The sequence below is a fragment of the Staurois parvus genome, unplaced genomic scaffold (genome assembly GCF_062004578.1).
Source record: "Staurois parvus isolate SC_StPar_1 unplaced genomic scaffold, SC_StPar_1.0 ptg000249l, whole genome shotgun sequence".
In the NCBI taxonomy this organism is placed as follows: Eukaryota; Metazoa; Chordata; class Amphibia; order Anura; family Ranidae; genus Staurois; species Staurois parvus.
The window spans coordinates 3,044,051-3,058,821 of record NW_028318045.1 but is presented as its reverse complement, the minus strand read 5'-3'; the positions used below and the strand labels follow the sequence as shown (position 1 = coordinate 3,058,821).

The following is a 14,771-nucleotide window of genomic DNA, read 5'->3' as shown; positions in this document are numbered from 1 at the left end:
TTAATTTTACTAGTAAGTATTTCAACTGTTTTCAAATGAGGTTTCTGTCTATTCAGCATCATTGTCTGGATTACTCTTCTTGCCCCAGTTAATATAAGTAAATCATATTGATTTGAACACCAGCTTCACCTTGTATTACATATAGAATGATGTTCTTACTGCAACAACTGCAATACTTCATGTAGGTTTTTGTAGGGACTCGTGCTAGTTCTCATTTTCACTCTAGTATGTTTCCTAGCATATGACCTTTGCAGTTATTTCATTGTTTTGGGTTTTTTTTTTTTTTGTTTTTTGTTTTTTTGCGTTCTGACTATTTTTTAGAACTACTCGCTTTTAACCAAAATGCCCTATTGCAATCGGTTAACAAGTTAAAACGGATTAAATTTAAACCTCATTCTTAAGCAAAAAATATTAATGGAAACTTTGTTGTTTTTTTTTTTTTTTTCTTTTTTTTTCTTTTTTTTTTTCTTTTTTTTCTTTTTTTTTTCTTTCATTTTGGATAAATCTACCAGACCACAGCAATTCAATAGAAAGTATAAATATGAAGGAATGGCAGGATGGTCTTAGGGCCCTCCTGCCCAACATAAACATCAACTTTGGTGGGCTCCCCAATGCTTCTTCCCCTTCCAACGCTACCCACAGCGCACCAACGTCCAACACTGCCACAACAAACAGCCTGAACTGGGACTGCCCGGCCAGCTGGATGGATCCCGCTATCATTACAGGTAACTGCTTCTCCCTCCTTCCCTTGCATGCCCATTATAAAATTCACACACCCCCTCTGCCCAGACAACTGCAAGTTAGCCATTTAATCAGCATCTGCAACCAAGCCCATAATCCCTTTTACGTTTTGGTTGCAGTGGCAGAGGGACAATCCTGAGAGAATCATTTTGATCTACAGGTTTAATTCTATTTTTTTTTTCCTTCCTGAGTAATTTGGTTAAACCTCTGGGTAGCATAATGAAGCATAATTTTTTTTTTTTTTTTTTTTTTTTTGTGCCACAATGAGGCCAGCTGATTTGGTGATCCTCTGTAGCAATACTCCACATTTGTTCAGAATGGTATGGGCTGCATGGTTTCAATATCCATCAAGAAACATAAAACTGTATCTTACATGCGTTAGAAGTCATTTGTGCATTATCCATTAAAGTAGATCTAAAAACTGTAGTTTTGAAGTTGTTTCAAAATTTTTTAGTCTTAAATCTGCAACTTTCTTGTTCAATTGTATTTATTGAATACTTCAGACAGTACAATGAGAGAAAGCAGGGAACCAACAGTATCAAAATGTTACAGAATCAAGTACAATGACTACTGACAAGTTCCATAACCAGGCTAAATAGGAGGTAGATCTGTAAGATTACATAACAGAATTTACCTAGACCAATGAAAAATAAAAGGTAGAGCCCATAAAGGAGGTTAGTGATTGCCCAGAACATGAAATTTCCATCAAGAGGACAGTTCAATTGGAGAAACCATACTTATGAAGCTAAAAATGGCAAATAGCCTACATTGGCGAGATGTGATACTGCGGTACAATTAAAGATGAGAAAAGAAAGGAAGAGGGGATGTAATAAGAATGAGAGGGAAGGAGGATGGGGAAATGGGAGCTGGGGAAAGTGGACACCTACCTCCCATGGGTCTTTGCGGAATGACAAATTAAGGGTGTAAGGTGGCTGAGTTTGATTGGGTATAGAAAATACTGGGTGTCCAGAAACTCTTGTAATTACCCAAAGGAATGTCGGGTAATTTCTCATTAATCATGGTCCTTCAGTTGTGTTTGAACTTTGAAGAAATGTAATACTGGAAATCTCCACAAGTTGGCTATTGTTTTTGTGGCAACAAAAATGTAGAACATAGGTTTTTCAGCTGAGCATGAAATTCCCTCAAGGGGTTTGTTCAAGAGCTCTTTTATCCAGTCTTTGAGGTTACAGCCCAGAAAAGTGTGGATTAAGGTGTACGTGTATGGATCCATAGCCTATATACTTTCGGGCAGGTCAAACAGATATGAAGCCTGTCTACCACATGACCATAATCAAGCCGAGGTATTTTGGGTAGTGAAATCGGCAATGCAATGCCATCTAAAGAGGACTTTAGGAAAAGAGGAATTTTCTATAGCCAGTATACTGCTGGAGATTTTTGCCGTGGCCTTTTATACAGGAGTTGGACAAAATGATGGAAACACCAGGTAAAAACAAAAGCATTACCTAATATTGTGTTGGATCGCCTTTGGCATCCAAGGCGGCCTGAATTCTCCTGGGAATTGACAGATATAAGTCGTTGATTGTAGATAATTGAATCTGATACCACTCTTCATGCAAAAATCGTTTCAGTCCTCACACAGATGCCGGAGGCAGAAAACGAGCCCAAACCTTTTTCTCCAAAACTGACCATAGTGGCTGTATGATTTTTGAGGTCCGTTGACTGCGGCACCCAGGGAAGGTGTGAGACTGTCTGCATGCTAGTCAAACCATGATTTGACAACACCAGCTGTATGAATCTGAGCATTATTGTCTTGGTAAATGTCTGTCATCAGGAAACCATATCTGCACAATGGAGTACATATGGTTGGCCAATATTTGTACATAGTCGCCAGCAGTGACTATACCTTTCAAGGTGATGATGGGGCCTGCACAATACCAAGACGAACAATTATTGCACCACCATCATGCCTTATCGTTGGCACAAGACAGTCCTGGTTCAAAAACCAGGACTGTCTTGTGCCAACGATAAGGCATGATGGCTTGGGACATTGTTTGCCACACTTAAACATGTGCGGTGGTTGGGAACTGTGTGAAGCTTGTTTCATCAGACTATATTACAGGCTTCCATTGAGAGATAGTCCACGATTTCTGAGTGTTGCACCACTCTCTCCACTTCTGAGCATCAATATTAGTCAGTAGTGATTTGGCAATTGCAGCTTGCCTGTAAATGTTGTGCTTATGGTGTTACCTCTGAACAGTTTATGTGGACACTGGCTTTGGAAGACTGAGATTGAGCTCTGCAGTTACTTGCAGCAGTTATTTTCTTATTCTGGATCACAATCCTGTGCATTGTCCTTTTTGTCTCTTTTGGTCAGTTGACCATGTTGACTGTGCTTTATGCTTCTCAGATAATGCTTTCCTATAAACTGTATATGCCTTCTGATAACCTTTGATACTGTAACTCACAACACGGTAAATAAATTGGCAATTTCAGTTACAGAGGCTCCAGCTAAGCAGGCACTAACAATTTGTCATCTTTGAAACTCAGTAAGCTCTGACATGACTCCATATTACTAGCAGCGCACGCAGTGAATGACCTGTTAGCTAGGAGTTTCATCACACAGTGGAAGCAAAAGAATGTTCCATCACTTCTGCTTTCAACGTGAAACATGACGTCACTTTCACACCTGCAAATCATGTAGTGTTTCCTTATTTTTGTCCAATCCCTGTAGCTCTGCAGCCTTCATCAGAAAGGTACTTGCCAAGATCTTCCTGCCAGCGGAGCATATTGCGAGTTTTAGAGTATGACGTAGAAGAGAGGACTGTAAATCTGCAACTTTCACAAAGATCATGCTCAGTGATGCTTTTTCATGCTCTTCTTCCAGTTGTACTCCTAGGTTTGTCACCCTGTTATATGAACCCAGGGTGGAGATTACAAGCAGCAATGCCAACACTCATTGTTGAGGCATGGTCCACTGTTGTCACTATCAGGAATCTGAACCAGAGCAGTGATGCGCAGCTGACAGAGCAAGTATATGTAGACAGAAAGTGGCTGAAAAGACCTGGGGGAAGGATCAGCAGTACTGAGGTGTCAAAACATTATGGAAATGTGTACATATGTACAAGTATGTATGTTATAATTGTGCTAGTCATGTGGCGCAAGTATGCTTACCAGACATACTAGCCAAGTTTGTGCAACAATTTTCCTGCAATACAGCTGGTCACCATCCAGCACGCAGTCTGTTAGGTCATTGATCTGTACATGTTGCCCCCCTCCTATGTTGACAGCACTTTGAATTGTAATAGAGCATTGACTGTCCATCCTTCTTTTCCTTTCCCTTTTTTTTTTTTTTTAATTTCTGCTGTGCAAGGAATTAAATAAAACCATTATAGAGGCACATTCAGATACATAAGCTGTCTATTAAATTATTCTTAATGGGATTAAATGGTGGTTTATTCAACCTGCCTGGAGTTAGGCATTACTGGCGAGGTTTTTCAGGGGGAAAAAAAAATTACCCAGATTGTGCTCCATTCTGTTAGGAGATCTAGTGGTGCAACAGAGACATTGCTGCTCCAACTCTTTCTTAATATGATGAACAGCTTAACTAGGTAAATGAAGAAAATCTTCTGTTTGTAAAATCATTTGGTCAGTATGGACTCTGAATCCAATGGTTCAAGCTCAGCTGGTTAAGAGACAATGATTTAGATTTTATTTATTTTGTTACAGGTACTTCTATAGTGACATCAATTTACACAGCATTTTACATATATATTGTACATTCACATCAGTCCCTAACCCACAAGGAGCTTAGAATCTAAGATCCCTAATTCACATTCATTCATACATACACATACCAGGGCCAATTTAGACAGGAGCCAATTAACCTTCCAGCATGTATTTGGAGTGTGGGAGGAAACCAGAATACCCCAAGGAAGCCCACGCAGGCACAAAGAGAACATGTAAACTCAAGGCAGGTAGTCCTTGGTCTACAAAAATGATTCATACACATCCACATCCTAATGGCCCTGCAATATGTTTTTCATGAAATTGTTTCCTAGCCGATTTCTCATTACAGCTTGGCTGCAGAGCAGATGCAAGGTTACCTGAGGTTTCCCATAGACTTTCCATTCTGTCCCATGTTTTTGGCATGTTTTCTGAAAACGCACCAGAAATGCAGCATGCAGGACTTTGGTGCTTTTTCAGAAAACACACTAAAAGCGTGGGACATAATAGAAAGGGAAACCACAGGTAAATTGAAGGAAAAACGTGGGTAACCGTGTACTGCAGCCAAACCACAGTGCGGCAGTGTGAACGCGGCTTTACTTTGTTTTTCTGCCCTCTTTTAACATTCTCTGTGAGCTCCTGAACCTTTTTCCACTTTTACTTCCATTTATTTGAAACGAGCAGTACATGTTGAGGTCATGTGCTCTACTCTACTCTGTGCACACTAATAGTCCTATTGTCCCTAGTCCATTTGCATTTGGGGAGCAAGAGAGTGACTATGTTCTACATGGAACCACATAGCCACCTTCTAACAGGAGTTGGATCACAGCAGCAGAGACATTTGGAGAAGGCTGAGAGCAATAGAAGGCACTTTGAATTGAGATTTTTTTTCAATCAGGATGTAGTGTCACTTTAACTCTCCACCAATAACTAAATTCTGAGAGGGGCTGACCTTTTATTGGGTTGCAAAGCGGAGGCTTCCTTCACACTTTCTTTGCATCCTTTTTTTTTTTTTTTTTTTTTTAGTTTTTTTTAGTTTTTTTTTTTTAGTTTTGATGTGGAAATGTAATTGTTAGTGGGGATGGCCACAACGTTTGGCCAGTAGAATAATACAAAAATAATCGGTTTGCAAAGTATATTGTTACTACTACAGCATATAAAGTTATAACTTGATATGATACACTACATGACAGTCAGCATTCATACACCTTGAGTTATAGGCGCATACCTTTAGGTGGCTGGACACTGGCAAGCTTTTAAAGGATAGGTTCACCTTTTGACCACAAATAATCAATGCACATTTTTTTTTGCAAAACAATGTGCGTTTATTATTTTTGGTTGTAGGAGCCTGTAAAGCATTGCACCAGTGACCAGGTCTCCTGCAGATCTGTCAGTATATCTGCTTGCCCATAAGGGATGTACGGGCAAGCAGATATACTGACAGGAAGATTCCTACCACAGGTGCTTCACATCGCCGTGGTAGTTCGTTGCCTACAAGCCAACAGCCGCTAAGGCTGTCAGGACTGGCAGTTCATTCACAGAACACTGTGAATGAATGATGCAGCTGTGTGGGCAGAGCCCTCACTTCTGCACTGTTTTTAAAAAGTGATGGCTAGTACTTGTACTTCTGTCACGTGGGGGGGGGGGGGGGCAGCGGCTGCAGCTTTGGGGACATGTTCCACACTAAAAACGGTTCCCAAGGGTGAACTTCTATAATGACACACCTGCCCTTGGGCACCTCCTCTACAACCCTATCCCACTTAATAAGTTCTCAGTTTTTCGATAGTGGCTGAATGTGAAAACTAAACCACTCAGAGCTCAGTCTTCCTTGTAGCGCCCTCGTAAGTTACGAATAGTCTACGTCTGTGTTAAGTTACTCATTCCAGGCATGCTTACCCTATCCTCCCACTATATACTTCCTGAGTACCCAGCAGGGAAATACCCTCAGTAGCTATGGTGGAGACCAAGTGAAAGGAAGCCAACTCAAAATCGCAAGTAAGCATTTGCTCTGCTTCAGTCCCACTAAATGTCAGAGTGGCATTGTGTCTCTTGCACCAGAGCAGGGTTTGGTTGTAACACCTCAGCATCCGATTCTGTTTCTATTTCAAGCACACAATACGCGGGTATTTGACTAAAACAGAATTTTCTGCATCTCTCAAGTTTCCTTGAACAGGTTATGGCCTTAAAACATCCGTTTTTGTCCAGGACTCAAAAATGTTCTGCCTCTTCTTCTACTTCCATTTCTCAACCAGAACCAAATCCCAAGATGCAGGTCCATCCTTTATTTTGTTATAGAAAAGGAGATTAACACAACATGCTTGCTAACATTAAAAAAAAAACCTCATTGCATCTGTTCGCAAAAGCCTTAGCTCTCCTCTGTTTTACCGTGCCCCTTATGGGTACTAAGAAACCTGCATAAACTTAAAAAATATTCCCTGTTCATGAACAGATAGAATGTGCAGTCTGTGACGATTGCGTCACTCCTAACACGATTTTCACTTCCTCCCAAATCTTTGAACTACATCCAGTGGAAAAGTTTGCTAAGAACTGAGCTATCCCTGTGGTTAATCCAGCTATCTTTCCTAAACAAACCTCTCAGTGTACCTGAGATGTTCCTTCATTCAAAGATTCTGCTGATGGAAACATTTGAGATGCTCTTAAAAGCTGTCTTTTATATTGCAGACCCAGCCCTGCCACTAGCTTTTGCTGCAATTTCAGTGTCAAAGCAGCTAATGGGACTAGGACAATGACCAACCGATGTGATCCTATATTTCAGGATTGTGCCGTTACAGAGCAATTACAGAAATCGCCTTCTGCTCTGATTTTTGTGTGTCAATGTCCTGAGAACAAATCTCAGGAAAGGCTCTAATCTCCATTCACATGTGCAAAATATTATTGCTTAAAGATTGGACAGCTGAAAGGTGTCTCACATATAATAAAACAAGTGTTTCCCATGCTTATACAATTAATCACGCATTTAATAAAAACAGCCACCACAACAATTTGTTGATCCCAAATTCTAAAGTACTGTAAACGGAAAACTATGCAGAACGAATTGGACAATAATACAAAAAATGAAAATTCATATAATTTATACCAAAAAGTACTGTATATGATTGGCATCTGTAATCATACTATAAGTGATAAGTGCAGCGCACACATACACAAATAACAGTCTGTAAGTAGTCACAATGTGTTCAAAATGAGTTCTAGTGCTGGGCATGTGAACATGTTAAAATTCAATGCTATTAACCACGATTCTTCAGTGCAGAAACATCACTGAGTTTTTAACACCTCCTCCTGGGAGAAGACAATCAACATGTACTGCTTTCTGACGGAAATGGCCTTCAAAAATTGAGTGGTCAACAGTGCTTGTTGGAACAATCCCATACAGGCCCAGACTGGGATAAAAAATAAGCTCGGGCATTTTAGACTGAGCAGCCAATTTTTCCAGGGACCGGGAAGAGGGGGAGGCATTCGCGGAGGTTTGGTGACGAGATATTCATGGAGTCGGTCTTTCGTACTGTAATGTAAAGGGGCACTGTGATATAAAAGGGACTGCACTGTAAAGGGGCACTGTAATGATTACAGTGCAGTCCACTTTATATTGCAGTGCTCCTATCAACCACAGCCCTCATCACAGTGCCCCTTGCAGTCATGCCCCCCCCCGCCTTTTTCTCTCTAATCATAGTGCCCCCCTGTTTGACAGCTAGATTCAGAAGTCTAGGCTTACACTGTAGTTGGCAGATTATCTCATATTTATGACAGCAGCAGAGAAATTTCAGTCCACTGCCCATGAGTTTGTCTGGGGGGGGGGGGGGAATTGAGAACACAGAGCCTGCTCCTAACACCCCCCCCCCCCTTTCCTGTGTGTCCTGTACCAGCGCCTTTCACCCCCTACTCTGCTGATAGAATGATGTAGTGTAGAATGAAGGTGGAGGTCGGGAATATCTATACCCCTGACGGAGATGGTCGGGGATGTCTATACCCCTGATCAAGGATCAAGCATCTCAGGAAGAACTGATGACAATGTTGTCTTCCACATCAGACCTCCACGATGAGCCCAGTATGGCGCCCTGACATCAAACAATACATAATGTGCAGACAAATGTAATTAACTGCTTGCCTGTCGGCCTATAGTAGAATTGCTGCTAAGGGCGGCAGGGCTGCGGAGAATCACGTATACATACTGGTCATTTGCATTTCCTGATAGGGGCCTTTGGCAGCTATGGATGTCAATCACTGGGTCCCGGCAGGGAATTTCCTCCGGCGATCACCAAGTAACACTGACGGGAGAGACCTGTGTAAACAAACATAGGTCTCTCACCTGTCAGCAAAAACATGCTACTGTGTATTTTTCAGAGAAATGCACAGCAGCATGTTTCCCTAGAAAACGCACACAGCACATTATGGAAAACAGCACTCATTTAACCCTTTGTTCGCCCCAGATGTTAACCTCTTTTTGTACAGTGTCAGTGTTGTTTACTAGCACTGATCACTGTATTAGTGTCATTGGGATATCGGTGGCAGTCCACTCCCACACAAAGTCAGAATGCCTGCCGCAGTCCCGCAATCAGTCGCTGATCGCCGCCATTACTAGTATAATAAAAATTCCTGTATATATAGTCATTTGTAGATGCTATAACTTTCACATAAACCAATTAATTTACATGTATTGGGATTTTTTTTTTAAGCAAATACATGTAGAAGAATACATTTTCGTCTAAATTTGACAATTTTTACTTTTTTATTTTTGCTGGATATGTTTTATTGCAAAAAGTAAAAAATATATATATTTTTGTGTCAAATTTGTCGGTCTTTTTTTGTTTATAGCGCAAAAATGAAAAACCCAGAGGTGATCAAATACTACTGAAGGAAAGCTCTGTTTGTGGGGAAAAAAGGACTTCAATTTTATTTATGTAGTGTTGCATGACCGCGTAATTGTCAGTTAAAATAATGTAGCGCCGTATCGTAAAAAAAATGGCCTGGTCAGGAAGGGGAGTAAATCCTCTGAAGGGCAAGGGGTTAAATAATGTTAAAAAAAAAAAAAAAAAAAGATAACAAATACATGTGCAGCCAAATGCTGAACTTGTGCACACCTGTATCTCCAGGAAAATCAGCCCAGATCATACACATACAAAACCACAAACACTTATACACACACAAATACTTACACACAAACTGTATATACACGCTATACACATACATTGTACACACACACACACAGCTGTGCTCACACCTGGAGAAGATACATTGCCATCACACAGCCCATTGCTCACTTACTGCCAATGACAGATGCTTGTCTGGGCCCCCATCCCACCTCTATTAGCTGTACAGGATACACAAGACAGCTGCCAGCCTCCTCTGAGGTGTCGATGGCTATTAGAAGGGAGAGACATCAGCCTGGAGCTCCAGGTCGCATAGACATACCCACCCCGCTTTCTGGTCCCAAACAACATCGTTGGCTGCACAGGAATGGCCACAAACCAGGAGGTAAGCAACGACCACAGGAGGCATGCAGCGGCCGCAGTTACTGCTTACCTGCCACTATGTAGCCTGGTCAGCAACAGGTCACGGACCAGGCGGCCCCAGCCCACCTGGTAAATGCCTGATGTGCCCTATGGCCAGTCCGGGCCTGATCCCATATAGCCAATCTCTTTATATAAATGCCACACTTGGTGGAAAATAGAGAAGAAAGTAAAGCCTCATGGTGTAGTAATTTAAAAGACTCCTTCAAAGTGCTCATTCACATAGTATATAAAAGTTACTGTTTATCATAAGTTTCAGTTTTTGGCCTGGTATGAACGCAGTCAGTTCAGTAGAGTTTTACGGGTGGCACTCCTGGGGGATGTGTCTGCAAAAAGCTTGGCAGTAACCAGTCACCTAAAGACACATACCTATAACCCATGGTCTATAAATATATTGCCTGTGTCCTGTACTGTATTCGAAGATATGGAGTATTCAGGTAAGTCCAAATTTTTTAAATTTTGACAGGTGTATGCTTCCAATCCTGTGGTAACAGTTTTGGAGAAGGCCCTTTTTCTCTTTCAGCTTGACTGTGCCCCAAGGGCTCCACAATTACTTGGTTTGACTAGTTTAGTGTTGAGGAACTTGAGTGGATCTCCACAGAGGCCTGAACGTTTATCCTATTGAACACTTTTTAGGATGCATTTAAATGTGGATTGCGATTAAAGTCTTCTCACCCAACATAACACCTGACCTCACAAGTAATTTTTGAGTTGCATGGGTATAAGTTACCATCAAGATACTCCAAAATCTTGTTACCCATGGTTTTGGAACAAGCTCATATAGCTGTAATGGTCAAATGTCCACAAATACATGTTCATTTTATATTAGGGAATGTGATGGAAATTATCCAAACCTTTCCAGTTGACAGTGGAAAAGGAAAAGATTTCCCTGACCACTGTCTGAGGGGAATTCTCACATCCTATTGCGTCTGCTGCACAAGAAGTGAAAATGTACTTTAACACTTAAAAACAAAATAAATAATTTTCTTTAGCTTTAAGCCAATGGAACCACAGCCGGGGAATGTGCAACTTTTCAATGAGGTCAGATGAAAGTACTAATGGTATCCAGGTTGCATTTAAAAAAAATCCACTAATGTAGACTTTCTAGCTCCTGAGTTTAGCTGTAGCATATGAGCATTTTTACTATAAACTATGTATTTACCATGTCATGGTTTTCCTTTTACAGGCATCCCGTCATCGACAGGAAACGGTTTAGAACCTCTTCAAGATGACAATCCACCACACTGGTTAAAGTCCCTGCAAGCTCTGACAGAGTTGGACGGCCCCAGTAGCAGTATACCTCCCCACCACCCTCATAACAACCTCTTCAGCACACAGATCCCTTTACACAGAGCAAATTGGAGCCCATATCCTCCCCCCACAAACCCTGCCAGTTTCCACTCCCCACCACCAGGTTTTCAGACCGCCTTCAGACCCCCTACCAAAACACCTACAGATCTACTACAGAGCTCCACCCTGGACCGTCATTGAGAATAAAAATATATGGGACTGCTAGAATTTGGGAATTCCTTCCCTGCCTCAACCACCCAGTTTTCAGTCAAAATGAAACCCTCAGTGTTTCCCTCTCATATAATTCTTCTCCTCTAACAATTTCCAGAATTATCAAGAATTCTTCCTCCCAAAAAAGTTGCCATTTGAGAGTCCGTCATCGTTTTTAAAGCTCGTTATTGAAGGTGGCTAACATCAAAGAGCACCACAAGTTTCCAAATATTTAAAGAGATGAAAATTCTAAATTTTTGTTTTAAAAAATCACTATAAAAGAGATCATTGGTCTGCTGCATGATATATATTTTTGTTGAAAAAAATAAATTTAATGTGATTTAACAGCTCTCAGATCTAGCTAGTGCAAGTAGCAGGAAAAAAATTAATCTTAAAATCTGTAGGGAAGTAGTATTCTAACATGATCAGTAAAGTAACTATGTGTTTTTGTTAACCGAGAGCACCATTCAAATGAAATGCCATTCACGTTTTGTTGAGTTTTGTCCTTCTTTAAACAGTTCAAGGGCTGGCGAACAAAACCATTTCATTCATTTTCTTCAGGACCAAAGGGGCAGGTTTTTATCAACGATTTTGAAGCCTACTGGAATTGAAGGGATTTAGATGCAATGAGTATGTAGAATCGTCTTACTTATTGCCAATTTTTTTTTTTGTTTTTTTCTCGTTTGCCATTTGTTAGTGGTGCTTTCAACATTCAGTACAGCTGGCCTTTTTAACTGGGTATGATGCAGTTAGACATGAATTTTTTCAGCTGAGTAAACAATCCACGTTTCTTACAGTCAACCAATCACTCTATTAGTGCAAATGTGGGTTTTTTGGGTTTTTTTGGTTTTTTTTTTTAATTTGAGACCTAAAAAGGTGTTTTGTAAATGCTTCCTGCTGTTAAGCTGCACTCTGTCATTCTTCAGCCGCAAAGATCCAAACCGTTTAATCATCATGAATAATCTACCTTACCAGACCTGTGTTTCATTTGCAAAATTGGGCAGTCTTTGCACTTACACAGATATTTTGCCCTTAAAATGCTTAAATTTGCACATGTGTCTAGGTATTCGGAAGAGACGGTTGTGTTTTTATTTTGTTAATGTGCTCTTTCTGCAGCAGATCAATCAGTTTTACTTTTTCAAAATGTGACTAGGAGTTGACAAACCCAACAGCTTTTTCATATCATTATTTTCAAAGTCACGTGTGGGAGTTTGACCAGCCACCTACCTAACTTCACCATTTCTGGAAGTTACAGCAGTATTGAAGATTGGGAAGAGGAGAAGCCTATAAGCGAGGGGGAAAATAAGACAAATTAAACATGGTTATAACCTGACGCTAAAACTAAACCAAGAAAATGTACCTCTGTCTTCAGAATTAAAACTAAAATCTTAAATAAAACAGAAAACTTGATGATAACTTGTTTGTGGGCCTTGCTTTGTTTATAGACATAGATTGTGGATGTCACCATTGATTAGATGTGTAGGTCAGCCATGACACTCCTCTACCACTGTAGGATGTCTTAGCAGATTGCTTAATATTTTCCTATCAACTGGAGAGAGTCAACGTTTAGGTAATTGTCTAGCAGCATCCTGACATTTGCAAAAGCCTCTTTCAGCTGCACCTTCCATTTGAGCCTCTACTCTCTAGAAATGTTGTATTTGTGCCGTGCTATCTACCCACCCTTTATTAAAGATTCAGTATGGTAATAAAGACACTGATCTAGGCTACAGTATAAATGTCTATGGATCCCATAGTTGTAGTGTCATTAATGTGACCATATATTCACTTTAACAGCTAGCAGACAACACTCTTATTTAAGGAGAAATGCCAGAAAAGCTGTTGAAATGTTTTTGAAACTAAGAACAAAAAGGTAATATGTTGCTGTTTACCAATTTTCAGCTGGCTGCATTCATTTTTTTTTTTCCTTTCTTTTTCTTACCTTAATTGACCTGTCAAAGTCTCTTAAAGACTACGTTCACCTTTGGAACATTTACATGTTTCACCTGAATTTCCGTGTTCCAGCTACTGTCTCCTCTTTCCCCCGATCACCCCTCCCTGTGACAGCGGGCACAGAATTTTCTCCCCCCGTAACCACTGTCACAATTCAAATACAGCATGGCCGTGCAGGGTTCTCCTCACGCGAATGCATCATTCATTCAAAGGTTCCTGTTAATTTCTACAAGCTCAGTCAGTAATTTCAGCTGTAGGCCTGTAGTTCATAGTGAACTGTGAGGATGCTGGTGAGCGAATCCATTGATTCTTCTTGCCATCCAGTAACTGCTTGCTCGTACAAGGTACTGGCAGACAGCTTACGGAGTGTTTGCAGGATCCAGGCATTGCACCTCCGATCTGCTTACCATGGGGTCAGTGCCTTACAGACTGCAATGTTAAAAATAATAAATTCACATTTTCTTACCTGCAAAAGGATGTGCATTTATTATTTTTTTGTAAAACGTGAACTCATCCTTTTAAAAGAGAAATTGATACTTCGGCATGTTAACAAAAGGAGATAAACCCTTGGAGCAAATGATCATAGCTTTAAGCTACATTTGTGATGGCCTGCTGGAGGTTTTCCTGTCGAATTTACCACATGGGATTCCTATCTGTAAACATATGGAGGACACTTTGAGTAAAGTTCTAGACTGTGGAACCCATATCTTATATGTTGCAAACCTCTAAAGGGACAATATCTCTTCAGATTTACTCAAGAGACAACTTCTCACCTCCAACCTGTTTGTCACTTCACAGACTAGTAAACCTTCATGGAACCCTTACAGGTTTTCTGGATCAAGATGTCATTGCCCCACTTGTTGTGGCAGAACACTTTCAACTTGTTCATAATTGCAAAACCCAAATAGGGCATCTTGCACCATCTTGGATCTAAAAGCACTGGATGACTTCATTCAAGCCCAGAAATTCTGTATGGAATCTACCAGGTCTGTCAAGCCTCCCTTTCTAGGTTTGGTGGACATCAACTATGTGTACATGTCCTCATTTTCCAGTGAATCAGTGTTTCTTACACTTTGCTGTAGAACCCCCTACAGTACCAGTTCATTGCCCTGCCCCTTTGAACTCTTGTCTGCACCTCAGGTGTTCACCAAGGTGCTGGCCCCAGTACTAGCTCTGCTGCGCACTAATGACATCGCAATTATGGGATACTTGGCCTCCTATTGAAGGAACAGACATTTACAGTGGTTTAAATGGATCCTGATCCCTCAGAAATTATTGCTGGAATGGAGGAACTTTTCCCTCAGAAGAAACTACAAATTTTACATTCTTGGGTTCAAGCTCTCCAGTCTATGAATTATCCAACTTTCC

The 14,771-nt window shown here is 40.7% G+C and overlaps 1 protein-coding gene across 7 annotated transcripts in view; it reads left to right on the top strand.

Moving 5' to 3' along the window:
* CNOT4 (CCR4-NOT transcription complex subunit 4) overlaps positions 1 to 12,869 on the top strand; it is a 136,111-nt gene extending 123,242 nt beyond the window's left edge. For 4 of the 7 annotated variants that reach the window (XM_089680666.1, XM_089680665.1, XM_089680669.1 and 1 more), the window contains 2 exons: positions 513 to 725; positions 11,140 to 12,869. In XM_089680666.1, coding sequence (XP_089536792.1) covers positions 513 to 725; positions 11,140 to 11,444 — 518 coding nt within the window. In that variant the 3' untranslated portion in view covers positions 11,445 to 12,869. The remainder of the gene's footprint in view (positions 1 to 512; positions 726 to 11,139) is intronic. The other 3 variants (XM_089680667.1, XM_089680670.1, XM_089680671.1) reach the window with 1 other exon arrangement.
* Positions 12,870 to 14,771: the final 1,902 nt, after the last annotated feature.